The 27,263-nt window shown below is 43.0% G+C and overlaps 2 protein-coding genes across 7 annotated transcripts in view; one reads left to right on the forward strand and one right to left on the reverse strand.

Annotated features, from left to right (window-relative positions):
- Positions 1-6,436, reverse strand: part of SEPTIN11 (septin 11) — a 118,258-nt gene extending 111,822 nt beyond the window's left edge. For 2 of the 6 annotated variants that reach the window (XM_033406485.2, XM_033406484.2), the window contains exons 1-2: positions 2,220-3,540; positions 1,629-1,702 (exon numbers count right to left, since the gene is read on the reverse strand). In XM_033406485.2, the coding sequence (XP_033262376.2) occupies positions 1,629-1,702; positions 2,220-2,400 (255 nt within the window). In that variant the 5' untranslated portion in view covers positions 2,401-3,540. Of the gene's footprint in view, positions 1-1,628; positions 1,737-2,219; positions 3,541-5,821; positions 6,280-6,307 lie in introns of those variants that run through there. The other 4 variants (XM_049709389.1, XM_049709388.1, XM_049709387.1 and 1 more) reach the window with 4 other exon arrangements.
- A 90-nt stretch (positions 6,437-6,526) lies between these two features.
- Positions 6,527-10,544, forward strand: SOWAHB (sosondowah ankyrin repeat domain family member B). Its single transcript, XM_004280179.3, has one exon. The coding sequence runs from the start codon at positions 6,854-6,856 to the stop codon at positions 9,242-9,244; it is 2,391 nt and encodes a 796-aa protein (XP_004280227.2). The 5' UTR covers positions 6,527-6,853; the 3' UTR covers positions 9,245-10,544.
- Positions 10,545-27,263: the final 16,719 nt, after the last annotated feature.

Raw genomic sequence — 27,263 nt, forward strand, 5'->3', positions numbered from 1 at the left:
TAATAAAGCATGAACAATTATAAACACATATTTTTTTCCTTTTTTGATAAGAATTTTGTGAAATAAGACATAGAGAACAGACTTGTGGTTGCCAAGGGGGAGTGGGGTGGGGGAGGGATGGATTGGGAGTTTGGGATGAGCAGATGCAAACTATTGTATATAAAATGGATAAACAACAAGGTCCTACTGTATAGCACAGGGAACTATATTCAATATCCTGTGATAAACCATAATGGAAAAAAATATGAAAAAGAATATAAATACATATGTATGTATAGCTGAATCACTTGGCTGTATGGTAGAAATGAACGCATTGTAAATCAACTATACTTCAATAAAATAAATTAAAAGAATTTGGGGAAATAAATGTATCACAATTCTTGTGTTTGTATGGCACAAATCTATAGCAGTTCTACAAACAACCAGCACATTTGTGTGTGAAGTAAAATGCTTTGAGCTCCAAGCTATCAATATTAAAGAGTAAATTTCAGGGCTTCCCTGATGGCGCAGTGGTTGAGAGTCCGCCTGCCGATGCAGGGGACACGGGTTCGTGCCCCGGTCCGGGAAGATCCCACGTGCCGCGGAGCGGCTGGGCCCATGAGCCATGGCCGCTGAGCCTGCGCGTCCGGAGCCTGTGCTCCACAACGGGAGAGACCACAACAGTGAGAGGCCCGTGTAACGCAAAAAAAAAAAAAAAAAAGTAAATTTCAACCATATGTTAAGAGAAGAAAATAAATTATCTTTTTATTCTCTCTAAAGAGGAGGGTGAAAATTTTGATGAGATGATCAAAGGGTATGCACTAAACAATATAGACAAAGTTGTCATAAAAGTTTATTAGGCAATTAATTTATAAACATATTATGCTAATTTATATGGGATTTGTGGCATTTCGCTAGCTTTCTATAATATCACACTCATTTCTGACAAACATTAGCTATTCCCTCTGTCTGGGAATTCCCACCCTGCTCCCCTCTCTTCCACCTTCACATGGCTTGTCTCCTCCTTAGCACTGAGGTCCCTATTGCCTGATATCTTCTAAGAGAGAACTTCCCTGTCCATCCTGGCCAGAGTAGCTCTCCAGTCAGTATCATACCAGTTGGCTTTTGCATCTCATCACTTATCTGGTGATATTTTCTTGTTTATTTTTATGTTCATTGTCTCTTTTCCCTACTGGAGTATAAGTTTCCCAAAAGAGATTTTGTCTGTTTGCTTTACCATTGTGTTCCAGCCCCAGAAAAGCGCATACATGGTAGGCCCTCAATAAATATTGATGAATAAATAAATGATTAAAGGCTCAGGACAGGAGAAAGGAAATAAATCCAGAGAGCCCCATATCATTCAATTATCTGGCTTGTAACTTAGCACCCTCAACCTCAGCTTGTAGCCCAGCACAAAAATGCTTTCCCCTTGCTACTTCAGAGCACCCTCGGGAGTACCCAGACTTGTGGAATCCAAACCTGAGAGAGACAGAGAAGGAGGGGGAGGGGGAGGGGGAGGGGGAGGAGGGGGAAAAGGAGAGGGAAGAAATGGAGGGAGAGAGAGAGAGTGGGCCAGCACCCTGGTTTTCTCTCCTGCCGTTCCGTGGTACCTCTTAGCTCTAGCTTCACCTGGGGATCTGTCCACCTACCTGGAGGGTTGACATTGAACAGTTGCACCTTCTTGGGTGGAGATTCCACTCTACATCCACAGTAGAGGTTTGGACTGAAGGCGAAGAATAAGCACATCAGAATACATCCTACAAAACATACATACATATTGATAGCACGGAGAGCTACTTCCTGCAAGACGATGATCTCTGTCCTACACAGTTCCCATACTTGTTTTGAGGATCAAAGGACAGTAATCTGGAACATGACACACACGTGTCAGTCACAATACTACACTGTTAGCAGAGCGATTGCTCCTGGCAAAATGCCATTTGTGTTACTCATACCATGGGACTAAAGACTTATCTACATGATTCATGGTTATCCTCTCCATCCTAGATGACTTCAGTAACCTGCGTGACTCATTCAACACCCTGTCTCACAGTTCCGTGATGTTATCTCCTCCAGTGCCTCTCACTTCCACTACATATGGTCACACTCTGAATCTTGTCATCACTTCCAAATGATCCCACTTTGGAAACCTTAAGCCCCAAGACCTAAGAATATTTGATGCCCTGCTTACAGTAACCTAAACTTCAAGCTCTATATACACTTACTGCCTTTGTACCTACTTTTCAGCCCCACCAAGACTTCTTCAAACCTTTTCTCCTGATCTCTTAGCCCCCTAATTAATGCAATAGCCATTTTTCTTCTTTCTGTTCTCGATGGGAAAAGTGTTTCTCTCTGTCCTGTCCCAGGTAATCTCTCCACCTGGACTCCGGACTCCAGCCCCACCCCCATGCCCTGTTTCATCAATTATTTACCCTCTCCTCTAGGTCTTTCAACTTATCCTCTCTTGGCTTTTTTCCCTCAGCACATAGACATGATCATATCTCTTCTAACAACTACCAAAAACAAATCTTAGGTTACATGATCTGATATTCTCCATATCTAGAATTCTCTTTCTCCTTCCTTTCATGGTCAAGTCTTTCTTACCCTACTCACTCTGCACCCCTCTGTAACCTGATGTCTGTCCCCACCACTCTTCTGAAACTGCTCCAGACCTGGCCCCAGCGACCTAACAGGCTATGGTCACATTTCACTTCTTATCTAACTTGGCGTCAACTCTAGAAAGCTGTTCCCCCTTCTGCTTCTGTGCTTCCATGATACCACGCTCAGTGGTGTTCCTCTTCCCCCTCTAGCTGCTCCTTCTAAGTCTCCTAACAGGTTTATTTTCCTCTTTCCTCTTGGTAAATGTGGATTCACCCTCCACCCTGCTCCTTTCCCACTGCTGGCATATCTCTCTCTAAGCAATTTTATCATCACCTGTGACTTAGATGACTGTTTATATATACTAAAGTCATACATTCTTGGAGCCTCCAACCTATGGCCAACTGCCTCCTAGACGTTCCTGTTTTTATGGTCTGTAGGCACCTCAACTTAAGATGTCCCAAACTGAATTGATCATCTTTCCCATTTCCAAAACTGACTTTGTTCTACATTCACTATTCGTGTATATGGTTACAACCGTCCATCCAGAGACTCAGGCCGGATGCACGAGAGAAGCCAGCTTACTCCTCACCCCCAGACTCCTCTGGCTCGCAATCCTCTTGACTTGGCCCCCTATCTCTCCAATCCATCCATTCATCTCTCTTTCTCTGACACTGCTGAACGTAGACATTTGGCTCCCTTTTCTGGATCATCTCAGTAATTTCCAGACTGTTCTTCCTGCTGGCCTCCATCTCCCTCCTCCAGTCTAAAGATCTGATATTACTTTTTTTCCCTTGTCATTGTTATTCATTTATGGCTTTTTTTCCTTTAGTGTCTTTTTCAAACTAAAAAGGAATATACTCTCATTGTAAAATAGCCAATAGTTCATAAGGCTGTAAAGAAAAAGTTAGTTACCCCGATCCAATCCTCAAATCTTATTCCCAATACACTTTTCTTTCTAAAAATATAATTTTATTAAACATGCTGTATTTCTTCTACTTTAAGAGGCACTTCCCCCGACACACACACACATTTTAACATCTCTGACATCAAACTGTATCATATAGTCAATAGTGTCTTAGATTTGGTTAAATTCATTATTGCTCTGCAAAGTGCTATTTTTACTTGTTAATATGGGTCATGATTCCAAACCAGCAATTACCTCCAGGATAATCTTTCTAAAGTACAAATCTGGTCGGGTCACTACCCTCCCAAAAATTCTTCAAAGACTCCACTCCCCACTCCACCTCCACTCCCCAGGTCCTTCCTCTTCTGACTCCCTCCTACTTCTGCAAGTCTTGTTTCTAGCACATCCTCACACATCCTCTTCCTTCAAGCCAGGTAGATCTGTTTGCAGTTAGCTCCCCAGATAGACTCTGCTGAGCCAGATCTTGCTGCTTTTGCACCAATGTTTCCTCTGCCTCTTCCTCACATCCTCTACTCCAAGTTGCCTCTTATTGGAAAATTGTCCCAATCCCCCCAACTGAGTCTAGGCTCTTCCTTTATGTGCTGCTTCTCAATTTTTCCAGCATCTGATGCACTTAATGCACAAGTTTAAGCCATTTCTCTTGTTTGTTGCTCCCAGTAAATAGTGAGCTCTCAAGCATGTGTTCTTTGTACCCACTTCCAGCACTGCCAGGGCAACACAGGTGCCCCATAAATATTTCTGAAGATGAGGAACTTATACATGAGAGAAGCATAAAAATGTTCCCTGAGATAAGGTGAAGAGCATTCTAATTGACTATCACCTTAACCTGAGACAAGAGAGAGAAAAAGGAAGAGAGAAGATCTGGACACCAAACCACCTGGGCATCCAGAAAGCTAAAGCAATGGGGTTTTTTTTTTCTTCCCTTTCCCCGTGTTCTACTCCTCCAGACCTGCTAATTCCACCCTCAACTAAAGATAATCTGACTTCAACAACCATGACTTTGATGACCCCTTCCTTTCTTTCTAGTCCTAAGTGCTTCAAGTTCAAACCTCTATGTCATCACCCCCTCTTGCCACAAGTCCCCTATTTTGTAACCAGAGTTTTGGAAAGTACCAAAGGGGGATTCTTTCCACTTGCCACTCTTCAGTGCCCCCCTGAGTTTTCTGTTTGGACTCCCTCCTGCCCCAGTTGTGGACACACCTGGCAAGTTCCATAAGCCTCCATCAGGAAAAAACAAAAAACCACACAGACACACACAAAAGGAAGCTAAAGTTTAACACAAAACCTTTATTTTTAATAACTATTCTAGAGGCTTGACATTAAGGTAGAGACCTCAGTGGAAAACACTTACCCCCTCTTAACCCAGTATTGGGTTTGGATTCAAGAAAATGCTGAAAATAGAAAACAATGTTTCCCAGTTCTTCTTTCTGACCTAAATAATTTAAAGCCAAGGATTGCAATTCATTCATGGAAAAGTACCAGGGTATGTTGGAGACGTAAAACAAAGCTCAGTTAATGTGGCCTACGCGGCATCAGTAAAATTGGCCCACGCTAACACATGTTGACAACTGTGCGGCCAACATACTTTCAATACCCTCCCTCAGCAAAAAGAACAGGGACACATGAAACAATTAGAAATAGTAGAGCAAAAGAAGAAAGAGTGGAAAGATGAGGGGAGTATAGGAAGGAAGACTGGCATTGACAGGGCAGGAGAAAATACGAAATATAGCCAACAGAGCATTCCCCAAAATAAACATATTTGCTGTCACAGTTGGGGCTGAGGATAAACAACCAGTTACAATGGAAAGAAATAAGAAGACAGCTAAAGAAAAGAATGGGAGAGGTCGTGGAGTCAGATAGGTAAGTAGATAAAACACGGAAAGTATTTTTGGCATGTAACTAGGACTGATAAAGAAACAGGATAAGACCAGAAGGATTATTACAGAAAGGGCAGGATCAACATGTGGACAAGTGAAATGTAGGGGGAAAGCAGCTGTTAGGAAACGTGCTGTGATTCTACTGTCCTGAAGAGGCCAATGTTTTGAAACTAGAGTTTTTCAAGCTCTAGTCTACAAATGGACGTGGAATTAGGAAGTTCTCGGCCCCGCAGTGGAGAATGAGAGTCAAGCAGACATTCCAGTGTTGGGAGCAGCAGGGTCAAATCAAGGAGCCTGTAATGCTTAACATTCTGAAGGTGTAGAGGAAACCTCACATTCGGAGGGAAAGACTTCACCACTTAAGCTAACACAAAAGAGACTGTACAAATCTCTTCTGTTCATAAATTTTGGACTAGATAAAAACAAAGGCACCAAATACCTTAACTGTCGAGACGTAATTCCTCTTCATCTCAGTCACTAGGGAATTCAGCATCAAATTAGATTTTTCCGGCACCTTAACGTGAGACTGTCAGGAAGGAAAAAATGCCTTCCTTTTCCCTCTAACCAACCTGTAATCTTCAGAGTGATTTCTCTTTTCGGTACAGACTTGGGTGTATTTAGATCCCTAGGAGCCGGTGTCCGGAGGAGCCGCCCCGGCTGTATCCCCAGATCAAGATAGGCTTGTTTTGAATGCAAAATGAGTTTTCCCCGACCTCGATACTGCCTCAGGGTATCTGAAATTAATAGCCTACATCGTTAATAAAGGTATGTTTTGGAGAGACAGCAAGATGCTGGTTAATTTGCACCTTCTTCCTCACCCAGCGGCTTCAGCCGTGACTAACGAAGCTAAAGGAGAGGGCAAGAACAGGTCTATTGTTTTCGTTTCCTACGTGGCGGAAACCCAAAGGAGCGGCTGGTCGCCTACCTGCCTTCCATTCCCCTGCACGGGAGCGGCTGCGCGACCTGCCGAGCTGTACTTTGCCGGCTCCGGCTAGCTGGCGACCTCACCTACGGCGCTCTTCCGGGCTCGGACCAGCCTGACTCATCTGGGATGGGTGGCAGGGGTGGGGGAGACCTCAGAGGGAGGAGGGACAGGAGGAGGCGGGCCGGGCCCTTCCCCCAGAGCCGGGGAGGAGGCGTCGCCAGGGCGCAGGTGAAACCGACTCCGGCCTATCCCGGGAACTTTCGCAGCGGGGACTCGCTGCGCGAGGCGCGCATCGCGCAGGGGCGGCCTGGGAGCCGCCCTCTCCCACCCTGGGCTGCGCGCGGGGCTCAGCACCGGGGCCTCTCCCCGGGGACCCGCGGCCCTCTTGGCACGTTCTGGGGCTGCAAGCAGGCCGTGGCTGATGGAGGCGGGTGGCGCCGCCCCGGGCGCAGGTGACAGACGCCAGGCCAGGGTTTCTGTTGGCGGGGGAGAGCGCAGGGAGGGCGAGACGCAGACACCTCGGGGCCAGGGGACGACGGGGCAGCGATGGCCCGAGAGTTGAGCCAGGAGGCACTACTGGACTTTCTGTGCCAGGCCGGGGGCCGAGTGACCAACGCCGCCTTGCTGAGCCACTTCAAGAGCTTCCTCCGAGACCCCGATACGCCCCCCAGCCAGCACCAGCGCCGCCGCGAGCTTTTCAAGGGCTTCGTCAACTCGGTGGCCGCAGTGCGCCAGGACCCCGACGGCACCAAGTACGTGGTGCTCAAGAGGAGGTACAGGGACCTTTTGGGGGAGGAGGGGCTGCAGCGACCCAGAGACCCGCCCGCGGCCGCCGCCCCTGCAGGGGGAGCTGCGCCCAGCTTCCCGCTCCTCGCGCGCAGGGGGGAGCCGCCGCCGCCGCCGCTGCCGCCGCCGCAGCAACCCCGGCGGCGGCGGCGCGAGAAGGAGCTAGAGGAGGAGCAAGCAGGTGCCGCAGGCCCGGCCGCCGAGGCAGGCTGCAATGGACTCCCGGCCAGCGGGGCCCGGGAGGCGGCCCGGAGAGGCGGCCAGCGGAGGGGCAGCTCCGGCCACAGGGCGCCGGTGCCCGCAGCCGCCCAGGACGGAGCGAGGTGCGTGGCGGCCGAGACGCAGGGCCGCCGCTGCTGGGAATGCCTCCAGAACGGCCTGGGGGGACTCCCGGGCGAGCCGCTGCTCCGCTCACTCCCCGACGCCCCCACCGCCACCGCCAGCGCCTGGGAGAAGCCTGCGCCGGCCCCGCCTGCCCAGGACGACAGCGGGGCTCCCAGGCCGCAGCGGGAAGGTGCGCCCGCGGAGCCCCCGCCGGTGTGCGCCGCACCCCGCTCTCCTACCACAACCGTCGAGGCTGCTGGGAGCGGGGCTTCCCCACCTGCTCTCCTGTCCTGCCCCACTCCCCCCGGAGAGCCGCCCGAGCTGGTGATCCCGGGCTCTCTGCATTATTCGACCCTGCAGAAGCAGCAGCAGCGCACTCGAGAGTGGGTGGCCAGACACCCCCAGATACCCGAGGCCCGAAACCAGGGTCCCATCCGAGCCTGGTCGATGCTGCCAGACAACTTCCCCCAGCTGCCCTCGGAGCCGGGCTTCTGGGTCCCGGTATCTAAGCCAGCACCACCCGACCTCCCTCCTCCCCCTCATTCTCTCTTTCCCGCTGTTTCGGAATCCTGGCTCGGGGAGTCTCCATTGGCAGTCTTTCGTAGCATTCGTTGTCAGCTGTCCCTACAAGATCTGGAGGACTTTGTGGACCAGGAGAGCCACGGCAGCGAGGAGAGCAGCAGTGGACCCAAAGAGTCCCCTGGGGGTTCTGAAGAAGGGCTGCACCTTGCCCCGGGAGCCCCAGATGGGAGAAGGCTCAGGAATCCAGCTGGGGCCCCTTCTCCAAAGGAGGGCTGCCCCAGCGGGAGCCTTCAGGGCCTCAGGAACATAGAGGATGGTCACCCTTCTCAGCCCGTCCCAATAGGAGCTGGTGGCCTTGCAGGCCACCCTCAGCCTTTGCCCTGGCCTGTCCCCAAATTAAGGAGATCCCTAAGGAGGAGCTCTAGGGCAGAGAGAGCCAAATTGTCCTCCTCTGATGAGGAGTGCCTTGAGGAGGATTTGCTGAAAAGGAGCCGGCGCCCTCCCCGGTCCAGGAAACCCTCGAAGGTGGGAGCAATGTCCAGCCCAAGGGTGGATGCCGCTTTGACACCAAAACCTGCAGACATTAAGGCTACTGTTGTTGAGTGTGGTCATCCACACAGCTCATGGGCCCCTGGAGGGGAGAGGCCTGCAGCCTTGATCCCCCCCAGATCTTCCGAGCACAAGTCATCCCTGGTCCCCCTTGATGCCAGGGAGCATGAATGGATTGTGAAGCTTGCCAGTGGCTCTTGGATTCAGGTGTTGACTTTGTTCTGGGAGGACCCCCAGCTGGCTTTGCACAAAGACTTTTTGACCGGGTACACTGCCTTGCACTGGATAGCCAAACACGGTGACCTCAGGGTCCTTCAGGACTTGGTCTCAGGCGCACAGAAAGCAGGGATTGCTCTTGATGTAAATGTGAAGTCCAGCTGTGGGTATACCCCGCTGCACCTTGCAGCCATTCATGGCCACCAGGGGATCATCAAATTGCTAGTGCAAAGGTTGGCGTCTCGTGTGAACGTCCGGGACAGCAGTGGGAAGAAGCCTTGGCAGTATCTGACCAGTAATACCTCTGGGGAAATATGGCAGCTACTGGAAGCCCCACGGGGCAAGCCCATCTTTTCCACCTATCCCTTGGTTCGAAGCTCTTCCCCCACCAGGAAGGCCAAGAGCCGGGAAATATCTAGAAATGTCACTCGAAAGACTTCCTTTGCTGCACTGCTCAAAAGTCAGCACAGCAAATGGAAGTCAGCCAACCAGTATGAGAAATTCCCCAGTCTAAGGGAAAGAGAAGAGTATAGTGACTGAGGGGAGCCCCTCTCTCCAACATGGCCTCCACACCCCCATCCTTGAGCTCTTCAGTGAGAGAATCCAGGGGGAATGGAAAAATTGCTGAGGAATTGGTCGACAGGCCAAGTGAGATGGCCTACCTAGTGTTTACCTCCCTGGATTCTGCGTCAGCACATCCTGGGCCTCAGAGGTCGTCCAAGCTTTCTGACGGCTCAAGTCCTTGGGCCAGTGAACGTAGACAAGGAGCAGAGTCAGGTGCTTAAAACCCGGCTGTTCTTCTCCTTCCCTTGCCATCACAGATCTGGGCACAGCAGGCCACACTATTCTCCCAAGCAGCTACCCCAGGCCTTGGCTAGAGAGGAAACAGATGTCTAACAAGAAGAGAGGCAATTCAAGGAACTGATGAAGCTCAAACAAGATCCTCTCTCTGGCTAGGAGCTCTCTGGCTTCCATTCATTTGGAGAACAAATCTTGGCTAAGAGTGGAAAACACCAGGTTTGAAATCAGATGGCTCCTCTTCTTTCCCTTTTTTTTTTTTTTGGCATTCAAATCTGTGCAGTAAAATTATTACTGGAGAGTAGAAGTTGCTTTAAGAGATTCCTCTGCCCCATCGTCAGGTCTTTCTTTGAATGCAACCTTTGGTAGCCAGCACAAGAAATGACTAATGCCTCGTTTCAGAGAAGCAGTTGGGTAAGATCCAGTTGTGACTGACATTCAGACCCTGCTTTTTAAGAAAAACATCAACCTGAGGGGAACTTTCCAAATGTAAAAACTGTATGGCTCATTTGCATAGTGACTGAAACCATCTTTTATGGAAACTCCCTGTGTAACAAACAGCAGAATTAGCATCAGTAGTTTTCAGTAGGTTTGAATGGCCAATGTTCATACTCATGAAAAGTGAGAAATGATTTTGTTCTGGGGATGCAGTAAGGGTTATGAGGTGAATACCTCCCCACCAGGAACTTTCTAAGCTGCTAAATATAATTTTATTTGCACTAAACATTTTGCCAATTAAGATTAAATGTTAGGTTTGAAGTGCTGTATCTCTAACAGGAAGTGGTCCTTTTATTTGCTCGTGGTGGGACTTATCTCTGTGGGTCTGTGGAATGAGAGAATGGCTAGTTTATAAACTGCAGTAGAAAATCAAGATTTCAGAATGTAAATTCAAAGAGGGCTGAAAGATGAAGTGTCTAAGAGGAAATAGTTAATTTTTTATGGAAATGTTCTCATGCGCTGTGGCAATGATGTTGTATTTTAAAGTATTTTTGTGTTTCTTCTGGCTATTTTCCCCCATTAAAATATCAACAGATCTTTATAATTTATTGTACTTATGCTGATGATTGTTAACTTTCTGCCTTACAAAACTGTGACTCAGTGAGTATCAAATATTTTTGTTTCTTTGTAGTTTTACTTTATAATTTTGCTGAAATAACTATATCTGTTCTATTAGAAAACAAACAAAAAATAGGCAGAATAAATAAATCTAAGGGTTGCTTTTCTCCAAAAAGACCTATACAAGGGATGAAACTTTGGCAAATCACATCAAGGAAAAAAAGCTACAAGTACGGACAGCAGGTGTATGGTTAGGAGAGATGAAATTTTTAAACATAAAAGATAAACATTTATGTGAATACCCTAGTACAGGCGGTGATCTCCCAGGGGGGGAAAAAAATTAAAAATGTCAACTTCTTTTAAAAGCCAAAGAATGTTTTTACTTTACCATACTGTTATCACAATGTCAATTCATTCAACAAATGTTTTCCTTAGTGCTGTGGGATTGATAAAGGTGAATGGGACATGACTTCTCCCCTCTTGAACTTAAAATCTAACAAGACTTGTTGTTGACTGATTTATACCATACCTTACTCCCAAGATGTCTTTTAAAGCTGCATTGTACTAGGTATAAGCTTTTAAAATGAGGCAAAGGAAAAACAAGGTACCGGGAATGAGGACAAAACAACTGCAATACAAGAAAAAAAATTTTTTTCAGAGTGTCGTAAGTACAAAGTTAAGGGCTCCAGAGGATTTCGGAGGAGAGAGTCCTTTGGGCTAAGAAAATCTGGGCCGGCTACTGGGAGGCCAGGCATCTTTAGGTGAATGATCTTGGCTTTCCACAGAAACCAGCTTTGTTGGTTCTACCACATTCTTGCCTTTGGCTTCAGTGTGTGATTTCATAGCACAACATTGGCTGATTGCTCAATGGTTAGGACACAGTCTTGGGTTCCAGGTTCATTCTTAGGAGGATCCATCAGGTCCGTCTGTCCTTTGTCCCCATATCGTACCTATGACTGTGGTCAACCTTCTTACGTGGTCAACATGTATTTGGGGAGGGGGTGGGGCAGAAGAGGGTGTTGAGAGCAGAGTACAGCACAGACCTGGTGGAGTCACCCTTTTGCTCATGTCATAAAGCACAGACCAGGAGGACAGCCAGTCCCAGCCTCCTGCCAGCCACAAACCTCCCCCACACTGAGGCCAGACCCATTGGGGTGTGAATGCCCTTACCCTCTCAGTTTCTGTCCTGGTGGTGCTGAATTCTTTCAGCTTAGAATCCCTTTTGCTCTTTTCCTGGAGAACTTTCATGTTTCAAAGGACAGCTCAGACATCGAAGCCTCTGTGAGGGCAAAGCTGCTGGGTGTGTTTGGGGGATACTTAGCTCCTATGGCTGTGGGAGATAGGTGGCTTCTGCTGTGTGGCAGCCTAAGGCGCTGTGGAACGAGGTGAAGATAGAAAGGGAATTTAAGGTCAGGTTGAAAAAAAGTATCTTTTATGATACGTCAAGAAAAATAAGCATTTTCTAGGAAGCCAGGGATGGTCCAATTTTTCCCTCCAGAAAACCTTAGTGTAATTCCAAATATGGAAACTTTCGTAAAGTCTTAATTTGAAGACAAAGAAAAAGTATTGTATAGGATGTACTCAATTTTAAAGTTTCCCTTTCAAATTTTCCTTGTCTTTGATGTTAATGCTTCTTTGCTGGCAAACAGTGGTGGGCAATTGAACAAATTGCAATTTAATATTAGAGGCAAACATTAGAAACTGGTGATAATCTTAGCTCAACCACTTGCTTTTTTGTAGACATAGTTGTAAAGTAATGAATTTTAATCTTATATATAATATCTACCATACTGTTATTTTCTGCTAGTAAAACTGCTTTTAGTTCAACATTTTAGGATTTTACACATAGCGTGCCATGACTTCCAGGTGCTTTGATTTCCTCACTAAATTTTTTAAAGTAACAACTTTGAGATATAGTTCACATACCATACAATTCACCTAAAAAAAAATATCGTATACTAACGCATATATGTGGAACCTAGAAAAATGGTACAGATGAACCTGTTTGCAGGGCAGAAATTAAGACACAGATGCAGAGAACAAACGTATGGACACCAAGGGGGGAAAGCCGGGGGTGGTCGTGGTGGTGGTGGGATGAATTGGGAGATTGAGGTTGACATAAATACACTAATATGTATAATAAGTATACAGGTCAATGGTTTTGAGTGTATTCACAGAGTTGTGCAACCATCACCATAATAAGTTCCTGTACATATTTGAGAACTACTGACCCAGGCAATGGGGAGCCATTGACAGTTTAATGTAGACCTATATAGACTGGGGTGAAGTAAAGATCCCTCTTGCTATAGTAAGGGAGACAAACTAGAAGCAGAGATCAGGTAAATTATTGTAGTGTCTTGGTTTCATATTGGAAATAGGAATATTGACTCAATTAGCTCGATAAGGTGAATAAGTTTGGATGAGTAAAAATGAGGAAAGAAAATTTTAGTTGGAGGAGCTTACTCAGTTGATAAAAATCAGAAGACATTAGGTGAGATCCAAAAGGATCTCTCCATTTCCTCTCATCTCTAATGCTCCAGTTCAGTGATTAGACCACTTCACTACTGTGATGACGGTCTAGGTTCAAGGTGGCATTGATCTAAGAGTATAAATTCAATCCCTGTACAGGCTGTTTAGCACAGCAGTGTCAGTGTATGCGCTTGTGTTTGCTGACATCAAACAAATGATTAAAAATGTGTAATTGAGGCAATTCCCTGGCGGTCCAGCGGTTAGGACTCCGTGCTTTCACTGCCGAGGGCCGGGGTTCAATCCCTTTCTCAGGGGGTGGGGGGGTCAGGGGGTGGGGGAATGTGTAATGAAAGGGTAGGATCATGTAGTACTTAGGCTCATGGCAATGAGCTAGGCTGCCTGGGTTCCTGTCCTTGTTTGGACAACCGTCAGCTTCTTGGTTTTCTCACTTTTAAGATTTTTTTTTTTTAAAGACCAAATGAATTAACACAAATTCCTTAGAAAATGCCTGGTACAATATGGCCCAGCAGTCCCACTACTGGGCATATACCCAGAGAAAACCATAATTCAAAAAAACACATGCACAGTGTTCATTGCAGCACTATTTACAATGGCCAGATCATGGAAGCAACCTAAGTGTCCATCAACAGACTAATGGATAAAGAAGATGTGGTACATATATACAATGGAATATTACTCAGCCATAAAAAGGAACAAAATTGGGTCATTTGTAGAGACGTGGATGGACCTAGAGACTGTCATACAGAGTGAAGTAAGTCAGAAAGAGAAAAAAAAATATCGTATATTAACGCATATATGTGGAACCTAGAAAAATGGTACAGATGAACCTGTTTGCAGGGCAGAAATTAAGACACAGATGCAGAGAACAAACGTATGGACACCAAGGGGGGAAAGCCGGGGGTGGTGGTGGTGGTGGTGGGATGAATTGGGAGATTGAGGTTGACATAAATACACTAATATGTATAAAATAGATAATAAGAACCTGCTGTATAAAAAATAAATAAACATTTAAAAAAATGCCTGGTACATAGTAAATCCTCAATAAATGTTAGCTATTATTATTTTAAACACCATTCAAAATATACAGTTCACTTTAAATTTCAATCTATGCTGAAGACAAAGAAATTCTCTGGTTGACTAAAACAGTGCTCCGAGAATGAGATTTGCCAATAAAGTCAAACATTTTTCTTTATGCTTCTATATAAAAAGATGCTTGTGTTTCTCATTTCAAATGAAAAAGACCATTCGACTGTCTGTGTGGAACAATCATGAGCTATTATAGTATGTCATTAAACAGAATTAGGCTTAATTGAAGTCATGTAAACTAACATCAGTCAAATCAGCAGTTCTGGTTTAGCCTGGAATTGAAATCCAGGCAGAGCCCTGAAGGGGTGAGGCTTATGGAGAGCTACCATCACTCAGGAAATTTGAAATAAACTCAATTCAACCATGCAGTAAACTTTAACCAAAATTCCACTAACTTTGTCAAGATGAAGTCTCACTGAATTGGATTAAAAATTACTGACATATTGAAATATTCTTCCTCTTTGGTATAGTATTTCTTGATTCCTAGCTCCCAAGTTTGACTCCTCTTTTCTACTTTTAAGACTTGTGTTTTTTAAAAAGGCATCACTGTATGCAAATTGTGCCTCAATTAAACAAGAAAATGATGACAAATAAGGAGAAAGATATTTGTCAATTTGACTGTTGGGGTCAAAGACAGGACTCTTTTTTTAGAGGGTCTAATTTTTCCATGCGTTCTATTTCTCTTTTTGAGAAGAGTGAATACTCCCAAGTCTAGCAGCTATTAACAGGTGTTTCTGCGCCATCACTCTTTCTGAAACTGTAATTGTTACTCTTATAGGACTTGAAGATTTTGCTATTATACTTATATCCTCAAATACAATTAGCTCTGTTGTGAAGTCCTATCATTTGTTGTCAGTTAGGGAAGTGCTTAAGGGACAACTGTAGTGAACCAAGCAACTGCCACAATCCCACACTCGGTCTCACTGCCTACGAGCCTTGGCCGGCCACAGTAGGGCTAAGGCAGGGAGCCATGGGCTAGAAATAGTCCCATTTCCTTAGTGGTTTGAGGAAAGAGGATTACCAAGTCACATAAGGGTGTCTAGATCAGAGTATTTAGAGTTTCTAATTAAAATAAACTTTAAGAAAGTAAGCAAAATGAATATTTATTCAGCTGATGACAGTAGCTTTGCCTAAACTGATGGTCCAAGGAGAGTCCCATTGATTTTTCTTTCCGGAAGGGGCTGGACTATATCCACCTTCATTGGAATAGACATGCCCTTGGGGGTTTGGATGTTGACTGAGTATTAGTTTTCCACCTAGTTTAACCCTAACTGGTTATATGCCAGATAGGAAATCTCTGTGAGCCTTGATTTTTGTGAGGAAAGCAAAGGGGAAGAAGGAGAAAAACATACCAATAGCATCAAGTTGGCCTCAGATCTTCAGGATGAAAGGCACTAAAATGCACAGTAGTCCTAATGGGTAGCAGAAATGGGGAAAAAGAGAACAGAAGGTTGATTTTGCTTTATCCTGAGGCCAAATCTTTCACAAGAGCTATTCTTTTTTTTTTTTTTTTTTTTTTTTTTTTTTTGCGGTACGCGGGCCTGTCACCGTCGTGGCCTCTCCCGTTGCGGAGCACAGGCTCCGGACACGCAGGCCCAGCGACCATGGCTCACGGGTCCAGCCGCTCCGCGGCATGTGGGATCCTCCCGGACCGGGGCACGAACCCATGTCCCCTGCATCGGCAGGCGGACTCTCAACCACTGCGCCACCAGGGAAGCCCCACAAGAGCTATTCTTATGGGGCATATAAACTAAGTAACATTTCATAATAACGTATACCAAGCCTACCTGTGGAGCTATCTTTCTATGACTGCAGAGAGATCACGAAATATTGCCCTGGATTTCTTGGGCAAGTTTCTGATACCCATCATGACATCTTGGGAAAGCTGAATCCTAGAACCACTTTTCACATATGGGGTATACACCTCTCTTCCAGGAGCGGAGTATCCGATGTAGATGATCTTTCACACTCATTTTCTCTTCTGATCTTTGTTCTCAGTCAACTGCAGCTTTCAGTCAGGTACTGACAGAGGGGTTGAAACTCAAGACTACTTGCTGCTTGTTAAGATCTTTAAATTGTTTGAAATTTTCAGTGACAATGTTGATATTCTATGTCCCTCCAAAACACGCCCCTCCACCATGTATGTTCAAGCATGGATAATAGGGAACTGAATTGGCTTTACATTCTTCCACCACAAGATTTATTGTATTTATTTAAGATGTCTCCCAGATGCTTTTTTAAAGGTTTTAAAAAATATTTATTTATTTATCTATCTATCTATTTATTTTTGGCAGCGCCGGGTCTTAGTTGTGGCAGGCGGGATCTTTAGTCGCAGCATGTGGGATCTTCATTTAGTTGCGACATGCATGCGGGATCTAGTTCCCCGACCAGGGATTGAACCTGGGGCCCCTGCATTGGGAGCATGGAGTCTTACCCACTGGACCACCAGGGAAGTCCCCAGATTCTTATAAAGGAAGACATCCGCATGAGGCAGCAGACCGAGTGACTGCGAAAACTCCTCACCCTGTGAGCAGCCTGTGACTCTTTGAGAAAAAGATTAATTCTCTAAACACAGACATACATCTGGAGGCAGAAGTTGTCTTAGGTGCCACCTGACCATAACTCTATGTCCCTTACATGTGTGTCACCTTACACGTTCTGTGGTCTCTTGGGTCCAGGTGTTTTCCTGCTAAAAGCTTCTTCAAGACCACCTGGAACAACAGTGATGGAACAGGTAGACAAGTATTACGTGGATTGTGGGCACAGGACTGCTCTTGTTCTACCAGAGTTAACGTTTTCTCTTTATTGTGTTAAGCGTCTGACTCAAATTCCATTTTGGAGGTATTTCCTCAGGTTCAAAGTTCCGTATGTCTTTATTTTCTTTCTATAAGTTGAGAAAAGAAAGAAATCCTTATCCTTTATAAATGTAAAGCCACAGCATCCAGATACTGGCTTATGATGGAAACTGGATTTGAAGTAACAAACTGTTTGATGTTCCTAAAAAAAAAAAAAAGGAAGTTTATATAGAAGTTAAGCAGTATTTTGTGATGTGGGAAGATACCACAATAAATACTTCCATTATCTGATAGGTTTGGGAAATGGATTGCTTTGAATAATAAATTATTCTAGTTCATAAGAATTTCTCACATATGCTTCACATGATAAATAGTTTAAGAAAACTGAACTACAATTAAATACACTCAGCACTAAAACTAAACACAAAGTAATTTATGGTTTAAAAAAACTGTCTAAGATCATTAATGCTTTGTGATTATTATTGAAAATATCAACTATCTTTGCATTTAGATACACAGAACTAAAGTCAGTTGATGAAAGATTGGGTTTTATAAATTTTACATCTATTTCATATTTTAAAGAATTTAAAAATCATACAAATGATACATGTTTATTGTAAAAAAAAAAAATTAGATAACACAGATAAAGAAAAGAGAACAAGAAAACAAAATCTTCCCTAATTTCACTACCTTAGGGTAATCACTGATAATACTTCGGTGTGTATCCTTCCAGAATTTATAAGAAAAAAGAAACCATACTGTGCATAGAAATTTCCAACCTATTTTATTGCTTAATATATTGTTATTTTTCCATTTGAATTGGGTATTGTTTATTAAGTTCAAGATAAAATAAAAGTTTAGGTCTTCAGATGGCTGAAAATGGGGCAGTTCAGAATTCATTTGCAGACCAGGTGTTGCTTCAATGTCACTTCCTTTTCCATACAGGGCTAGATCCTAAAAGTATTAAGTTTTAAATTATTTTAAAAATCATTCTTTGTCTTCATTTGACTTGAAGCAATGATTTTCTTTTGTTTTTAATCTGCTTTTTTTTTGCCCAGTGTTCTGGGTGCATGACTTTTCAGGCAGGAGTTCCCTCCTCCAGGAAACTGGTTGCCTGCTCATGGGAACTCCCCGCTGTGACCACCCATCTCACACCCTGTGGCTGTTCTGTTTGCTTGTGGGGTAGTGGAGACATGAGACAGGTGTGGGCCAGATATGATTGAAGAACAGTTACTATGCTTGATTACAACTTAAAATGGGCTAGATCTGTCAGTATCACTGGTCTGATTCTTTTCTTTCTTTCGTTTTTTGATCGCTAGGGAGAATATCTTAGAATGACTTTATCATTCAACATAAGAATGGGGAAGGGAATATAGGAAATCCAAAAGATTTTTTTTCTAATCATATAAATCTTTTACTTAAAGCACTTCCTGAAGATGAAAATTGCTGCTAGTTTTATTTTTTAATAATAATTTTTTAAAACCACTTCAAACATACTCACAAAAGATATAACCTAGGGAGTAATAAGTTTTACTCATTTCTAGTCCCATGGGTTCCTTTTAACTTGGGGCTGACTAGTGCTAACAGGCATGCATATTTTATTTTACCTTCCGCTATTTTCATTAATAGCATACTGCACGTATTAAAACAATTGCCCTAGCTTACATTTTTAATAGCCAGAAAGTATATCACTATGTTAATATATAATAGTTTGCTAAGCCATTTCTCTACTCTTTCACGTGTGGGTGATTTCTCACTATAACAGATAGTACTGAATATCTTTTTAAAAATAATTGCGGGGGCTTCCCTGGTGGCGCCGTGGTTGAGAGTCAGCCTGCCGATGCAGGGGACGCGGGTTCGTGCCCCGGTCTGGGAAGATCCCACATGCCGCGGAGCGGCTGGGCCTGTGAGCCATGGCCGCTGAGCCTGCGTGTCCAGAGCCTGTGCTCCGCAACGGGAGAGGCCACAGCAGTGAGAGGCCCGCGTACCGCAAAAAAAAAAAAAAAAATAATAATAATAATAATAATAATAATAATAATTGCGAAGTTCTTTTATTTCTTGGCTATTTTCCCAGGGGCAGTTTAATAGTTTATATTTACATTTACCAGCTGTGCTTCAGAGGGACTGAGTCAAATTAAAGTGACATGAACAAGGAGGTAAAAACTAAGGAAATCTGAATAAACTATAGACTTCAGATAATAATGAATCAATGTTGGTTCATTAATTGTAATAAAGGTACTATACCTATATAAGATCTTACTAATAGGGAAAACTGTAGGGGGGAGGCTGGTATTTTAACCTATGTGCTATCTGCTGAATTTTTCTGTAAATCTAAAGCTGTTCTTAAAAAGCTTATTAATTTAAAAAAAAGATAGGGGAGTACAGAGCAAAGATGGTAAAACGTCAACATAGAATAGGAGTAAAGGGTAAATAGTTTTGTACAGTTCTTGCAACTTTTCTCTAAGTTTGATTTCAAGCCCGAAATTTAAAAAATATATAACTGCTTATCCCTCTTTTGAACCACATCTACCCTAAATGCCCACAAATAATCTTGCAATGTACTATAATAAGGGGATGTTATCATTGTTATTAAATAAGGTTCTTTCCCGCCAATGGGAATCTCAAATGGCCTGTTACTCGGTGGAATCCGGGCTCTCAACATCCGGGAAGGGGACAGGGCTGACCAAGGATAGCCAGAGGCTGGCTGTTCCCCAGCCAGGTAAATAAAGGTGCAAGTGCCATCCAACAGGTATATCCTAGAAGCCGTTTGGGTTTTAAAAAGGTATCTTGAGCCTCTGTCCCCTCTGGTATCGGTTTTCGAAGGACCCCTCACTCCCTATAGTCTGCTGCCCACCATCTCCTCCGTAACCACCAACTTCTTAGAGGTGCCTTCTGGGGCTGGGAAGAGGTGGACCTGCACGCAGGGACCAATACCTTAGCCCACGGTTTTAAAAGAAAGTATCAAAAGAGCAACGAAGAGCAGTTAACAGGTTTCTTGAAGCAATTTTTTTTGTTTGTTTTCTTACAGGCTCTACTTTGTGGCTTTGACTCTTGGCCAATCATTGCGCCTTAATTACGTGTCTGCTGGAGGAGTAGAACTCCAGGCTGTCTACAAATGCAATGAAATTCCCTTTAGAATTAGGTGAAAGCTTCCAGCATAGATTTCCCTTTCCTTTCATCACAGACTCCAAGCAGTTGGACATGTACTTGGTAAGGGCTGGAACTGTGATCACACAGAGTATTTGGATGTCCTACTTTCTCTAGGGCATCTCTGGGAGAGAGGAATCCCTGCCAGACAGCCAGATTCTCATCGCACTCTCCAAGTTTTAAGATGATAAAATTACATTGAAGTGCAGATGAAATGTTATCATTGTTTATCCAAAGTCTAAGTCCAAACAGTGACTGAATAGCAAAATTTCTCAGAATTAGGAAAGGAGGCTTAAAGTAGTTCTTTAGCTTGTTTTTTATGTCAAGCCTATCAAGGGAGCCAGTTTAGAAACGATAAAAGTGACTGCTCACCTATTGTATTATTGTCCCAAGGTGACAAGACACAAGACATTTGTTTGAATTTAAAGCATAGGCATTTTCTCTATTTTTCCCTAAAAGCAAGCAAACTAAGATGAAGTGCTCTGGAAAACTTCCAATTTGGGGTCACTGGAGTCAGCTGTACTGTAGTTTGGTGAATTTTGCAGAATTTTGCAGAGCCCGTTACAATTGGCCATCTCTGAATTAGAAATAGGTCAAGACCTTGGAAGATGATGGAAAGCATGTTTTCTCACATGTCATGAGAAATGGCTCATCTGCACTGTTACTTTGCTTGTTAGATAAAAATGATGGATGCCTGAACTCCATCCCAGATTTAGTGAATGTGAATCTTTTGGGCCAGGACTGGGGAATCTCTCTTAATCCAGAGGCTCTGGTGATTATTATGCTCACTGAAGTTTGAGGATGATCTTTGCTCTACATTCCTCAGGCATTGTATAATCATTAGAAATGTGGAGAACTTTAAATGAGTACCAATATCTCTGTGAGCCTTAGAGTGAATTTTCTCAGTTGATTTGGGCTAAATAGGTGCTCTTTTGAGCCTTCATGTCTTGCCAGCTCTTTGCCAGACCTAAGCCTCCTGTTGAGGATGGAGATAGAGACCACACCCTGCCCTCACTGGCCCATGGGTGACCTAGGAGACAAATGGGGAGAAGAACGTGACCCCCATCTCACGCTTCTGAATGGCCAGTTGCCCTACAACATCTCATAAAGCATTATAAATGTCTGTCCCTGTACTCTCAAAGTGAACATCCTAAACAAAAACTTCATCAGAGACGTCACTTTTAGTGATATGGGCTTTTAACTTTTTTTTCTTTTCATGTTATTTGCTTCAATGTTTATTGTACCAAAAAAATTATTATGGCAGTAAAATCACATTTAAAATTTAGAAAATAAAATAGAAGAGAAAAACCATGTATTGTCCCACAGCATAAACCGTGCCAGTGTTAGCATTTTGATATATTTCTTGTCATAGGTTTGGGATTTTTTTCCCCCTCTTTAAATAGTTGCAGTTACAGTATATTACAATTTCTACCACATTATTCTAGATTCTTCTTGAACATTATTTTAAATATCTGTAGAATTTATGCAGCCACTCCTCCATTACCTTTTGAGGGAGCTTGTTTCCAATCTTTAATTATTTATAAATAATTTTTCAGGCAAACCTTTATACATAAAACATTTTCTGCCTTTAGAATTATTTCCTTAGGATTTTCAGAAGTGGAATTACTTGGTCAAAAAGTAGCAGTTGTTTTTTGAAACATTTGTACAGATTAATGCAATTTCAATCTGGGCATAATAGGTGGTCCCTAAGCTTTATTCCTTTTTTAAAACAATTTATTTATTTTTGGCTGCGTTGGGTCATTGTTGCTGCGCGCGGGCTTCCTCTAGTTGCGGCGAGCGGGGGCTACTCTTCATTGCGATGCTCGGGCTTCTCATTGCGGTGGCTTCTCTTGTTGCAGAGCACGGGCTCTAGGCACACGGGCTTCAGTAGTTGCAGCACGTGGGCTCAGTAGTTGTGGCTCGCAGGCTTAGTTGCTCCACGGCATGTGGGATCTTCCCGGAACAGGGCTTAAACCTGTGTCCCCTGCATTGGCAGGCAGGTTCTTAACGACTGTGCCACCAGGGAAGTCCCCTAAACTTCATTTTTTTTTTTTGCGGTACGCGGGCCTCTCACTGTTGTGGCCTCTCCCATTGCGGAGCACGGGCTCCGGACGCGCAGGTTCAGCGGCCATGGCTCATGGGCCCAGCCACTCGGCGGCATATGGGATCTTCCCGGACCGGGGCACGAACCCTTGTCCCCTGCATCGGCAGGCGGACTCTCAACCACTGCGCCACCAGGGAAGCCCTAAACTTTATTCTTAAACACTTAAAGAATCAATCACTAAAATAGTCATGAATTTTAGTGTTATATATATATATATATATATATACACATATGTGTACATGTGTATACATGTGTATAAACAATTCACTAATTATCATCCTTCAGTGACAACTCCATGAATCAGTTTATGTAGACTTGTTAGTGGAAGAATCATGCAACAGAGCCTTTTGCTGCTGTGAATAGAATAAATGCTGTGATTATTCAATCTAACGGCTTCTTATTGCATGCCTCCCTGATGGCAGGCACTGCGCAAGAGAGTAAGATACACATATTCCCTCTGAACACCCCTAGAATTCACAGACTAGGAGAGTGCTGGTGAAGAGAGAAAGAAACAAGTACAAGATAATATGGTGAGTGCTGGGTAGTGTTCTTTACCTCTGATTTAGGGATATCTAATTTCAACTTAAGCAGTCAGGGAAGGCTTCTGGGAAAAGTAATGTCTAAGCTGGGACCTGAAAAGATGAATGCTAAGGCCTGGCACCTTTACATTATCCCAGGGGCCAATGAAAACGTCCTGGAAAGAAAATAGTTGAGCAGTTTTTTGAAAGTTAAATATGGAGTTGCCATATGACTTAGCAATTCATTCCTAGGTATATACCTCAAAGAATTGAAAATATATGTTCACACAAAAACTTGTACACAAATATTCATAGCAGCATTATTCATAATAGCCAAAGAAATGGAAATAACCCAAATGTCCACCAGCTGATGAATGGATAAAGAAAATGTGGGCTATCCATTCGGGACTTCCCTGGTGGTGCAGTCGTTAAGAATCTGCCTGCCAATGCAGGAGACGCAGGTTTGAGCCCTGGTCCGGGAAGATGCCACATGCCGCGGAGCAACTAAGCCTGTGCACCACAACTACTGAGCCTGTGCTCTAGATCCCACGTGCCGTGACTACTGAGCACGCGTGCTGCAACTACTGAGGACCGTAAGCCTAGAGCCCATGCTCCACAACCAAAAGAGGCCACCGCAGTGAGAAGCCCGTGCACCACAACGAAGAGTAGCTCCTGCTCACTGCAACTAGAGAAAACCAGCACACAGCAGTGAAGACCCAATGCAGCCTAAATAAACAAACAAACAAATAAATAAATAAAATGTGGTCTATCCATACAATGGAATGTTATTCAGCCTTAAAAAGAAATCCAGTACTGTTTCATGCTACAACATGGATGAATGTTGAAAACGTTATGTTAAGTGAAAGAATCCAGGCACAAAAGACCACATGTTGTATGATTTCATTTATATGAAATGTCTAAAGCAGGTAAATCCATAGAGAGAGTGTAGATTAGTGGTGGTTGGGGGCTGCGGGTAAGGAAGAATTCTGAGTGTCCACTAATGGCTATGAGGTTTCTTTCAATGTTAGGTAGTGGTGATGGTCACATGACATCATAAATTATAGACTTGATTAAAATGGTGACTTTTGTGTTACATAAATTTTACCTCACTTTTTTTAATTAAAAAAAAAAATCCTGGAGCAAGAGTTCAGCACTTTCGAGAAACTGAATGAAACTGAATTACAGGAAAGCCTGAAACAGAGAATGAATGGGGAGTGGTCAGCCATGAGCCGAAAAGGTAACTGGGCCAGATTTTGAAGGGCTGTAAAAACTATATTAGGGAGTTTGGCTTTATGCTGGGGGCAAAAAGATGCCATTGGAGGAGATTTAGTAGAAGATGACCTGACCTGATGTTGTGTTTTCTGGTATCTTCTGATTACAAAGGAAGGGAACAAAGAGGTTTTTCACCAACGAGCTGTCAATCAGTTCAGGACTATTGCAAACTGACCTGAGGTAACTTGGTCATGCATAACACTTAGCTTCTTTTTGAAAGATAGCAATAATTGCTCAAGGAGTTTAAGGTGGGAGAGCAAGTTACCTACCCATCCACCCAACTCAGTCGTGATATGTAAATCGTTATAATAGTAAGTCTCGGACCAAATTCTGCTGCATATTTTCCAAAAGAAAAATCCCATTAGAAAGCAGAATACACGGGAATTCCCTGGTGGTCCAGTGGTTAGAACTCGATGCTTTCACTGCTGGGGCTTGGGTTCAATCCCTGGTGGGGAACTAAGATCCCCCAAGCCTCTTGGTGGAGCCAAAAAAAAAAAATGTGTAATGAAAGAGTAGGATCATGAAGTACTTAGGTTCATGGCAATGAGTTAGGCTGCCTGGGTTCCTGTCCTGGTTTGGACAACCTTCAGCTTCTCAGTTTTTTCATTTTTAATATGGGCTTTTTTTTTTTTTTTAAGATTTTGAATTAACACAAAGTCCTTAGAAAATGCCTGGTACATAGTAAAGCCTCAATAAACACCATTAAGCTCAATGAGGTTCCCAGTTCTCTGGTTTCTTTAGGTGCTTCAACCACTTCAACCTGCATGAAAGGTTCACTTGAGACCCACACATTCACCTCCGGTGGTAACACCTTACATAACTGCAGTATGAAGTATTTTACAGTAAATTATAAGAATATATCAGTAATTTTCAGGAGACATACATGATGTCTCTCCTGCTAATACCATTACTGCAATTTTTAATTTATCACTAGTGCATTTTACACTTGACACTCAATAAAATATTCTCAACAGCATCGCTATAATTTTAGCTCTTTACAGCGTTATTATTTGTAGTTATTACAGTATAAATCCTAGCCACAAAATTTATTCCTCTTTATGGTATTATAATTTTTATGTTCTTAAACCTTGTCATACCTGAAAAATGTAACAGAATGCAGACACACATGTAATGTTGTTTTTGGAAAATAATGGACTTTTGTTTCTGTCATTCAGGGGCTCAAATTCTTTAGTGGAGTGGCTGGTGAATTGTAAGATGAGAAAATTTGAGTTTCCTGATAATTAATTACTTCACTTTATAGGTGAAGAAAAATGCCTTGTCCAAGATCACCGACACCCAAAATTAACCCATCTTCTGATTTTCAAGAAATCTCTCCATGCACTAGCCATGGCTGAACTATCTAGCTTACTCTTGTCAGTTTGCCAGTTAGATGTTTATTTGTGCACCTCTAATTAAATATATATATCCATTCTAGACATTAATATCTCCATTCTAGACATTGGAGATGCCATAATGAACAAAACACACAAAAATGCCTGTCATCATGAAACATACTGTGTTTGGGGGAAAAAGGCAATAAACAAAAAAGACAGGTAAAATACTTAGTATTTTAGATTTTTCTAAGGGGGGAAAAGTATGTACAAGAGTAGAGAGGGTCAGGGTAGTACGGAGGTTTAAATTTTTCAATGGGATGATCAAGAAAAACCTTACCAAGGAGACTATAATGTCCTTGATGCCAGTGTCTACCATGCCCTTATCATGTTTATATATATCTTGCCATATTTAGCACAGTGCTTTGAACGTAGAAGACATACATTGAATTTAATATTTTTATAAATTGACACTTGGAATAATAAACAAGCTAAGAAACCCCTATTATTCAAACAGAATGCAAAGAATCATAGAATTTCCATTAAGTCCTTAAATATGAAATAAACTTTGACCATTAGTTATTGTTTTCCTTATTTTTATTTTTGTTAGGAGTTTCACGTAAATAGATATGGTATATTTGACATATGTATTATTTGCCCAAAATTAACATTAAAAAAGAAACAAGTATATTTTAATAATTGGTAGCTCCTCATACAAACATAGCTTAGGTTGAATTTCTCTTCTGAAACTCTAGAAAATCAGTCAATACGTCATGCCTGGAAGTAAGGGAAGAACTTTTCTTAGAGATTAGTTTAGAATAAGCCAGATAAGCCACATACATGGGAAGATTTCCAATCCGATTTCTTTCCCCTATAAGAACTTTCCCCTCTAAGAACCAGAGTATTCTGATTCCTTGGTGCTCTTCTCGTTTTTACCTAAGCATTCCGAGACAGGAAGGGATGACAATTACCAAAAAAGAGTTTGTTAAACGTATCTTGCCAACAAGATTTTTCTCTTACAGAATGAAACACCTAGTTCTTTATACAATTAACAGGTATTTCTTAAGAGCTTCCCCTGTGTGGGTCCCAGTGGGGCAATGAGAATATAAGAGGACCATATAAGAACTCACACGACTCATGCCCATCATCCAGGAAAAAGAGCAATCCCCTTTCTTTTGTGTGTCTTCATTAAACAGTAGTTTGTGATGGCTAATGCATATCATTTGGTAGTGCAGTGGAGAGCCTCCAGTCTTACAATTAGAATACCTGCTTCTTGGCTGCATCTCTTTTATTGTTTTAATTTTTTTTTAAATGTATTGAGATGTAATTCACATATCATACCATTCATCCTTTTAAAGTGTACAGTTCAGAGGTTTTTAAATATTCACAGAGGAGTGTAACCATCACCACTCTCTAATTTCAGAACACTTTCATCACTCCCCAAAGAATCCCTGTATCCATTAGCAGTCAACTCTCATTTCACCCCAACATCCCACTAACTCAAAGCAGTCACTAATCTACTTTCAGTTTCTATAGATTTGATTTTCTTGTTCTGAACACTTCATATAAATGAAATCATATGTGGTTATATGCAGCCTTTTGTGTCTGGATTCTTTCACTTAGCATAATGTATCAAGATTCATCCATGCTATAGCATGTACCAGTACTCCATTCCTTTTTTTGACCGCATAATATTCCATTGTATGGATATACCACTTTTGTTTAACCATTCATCAGTTGATGGGCATTTGGACTGTTTCCACCTTTAGCTATTTGAATAATGCTTCTATGAAGTTTTTGTGTGAGTGTATGTTTTCAATTCTCTTGAGTATACATAGGAGTGGAACAGCTAAGTTATATGGTAACTCTATGTTTAACATTTTTAGGAACTCCAAACTGTTTTTCAAAGTGACTGAACCATTTTATATTCCCACCAGCAGTGTATGATGGATTCCAATTTCT

Source organism: Orcinus orca, chromosome 4 (genome assembly GCF_937001465.1).
Source record: "Orcinus orca chromosome 4, mOrcOrc1.1, whole genome shotgun sequence".
Classification (NCBI taxonomy): domain Eukaryota; kingdom Metazoa; phylum Chordata; class Mammalia; order Artiodactyla; family Delphinidae; genus Orcinus; species Orcinus orca.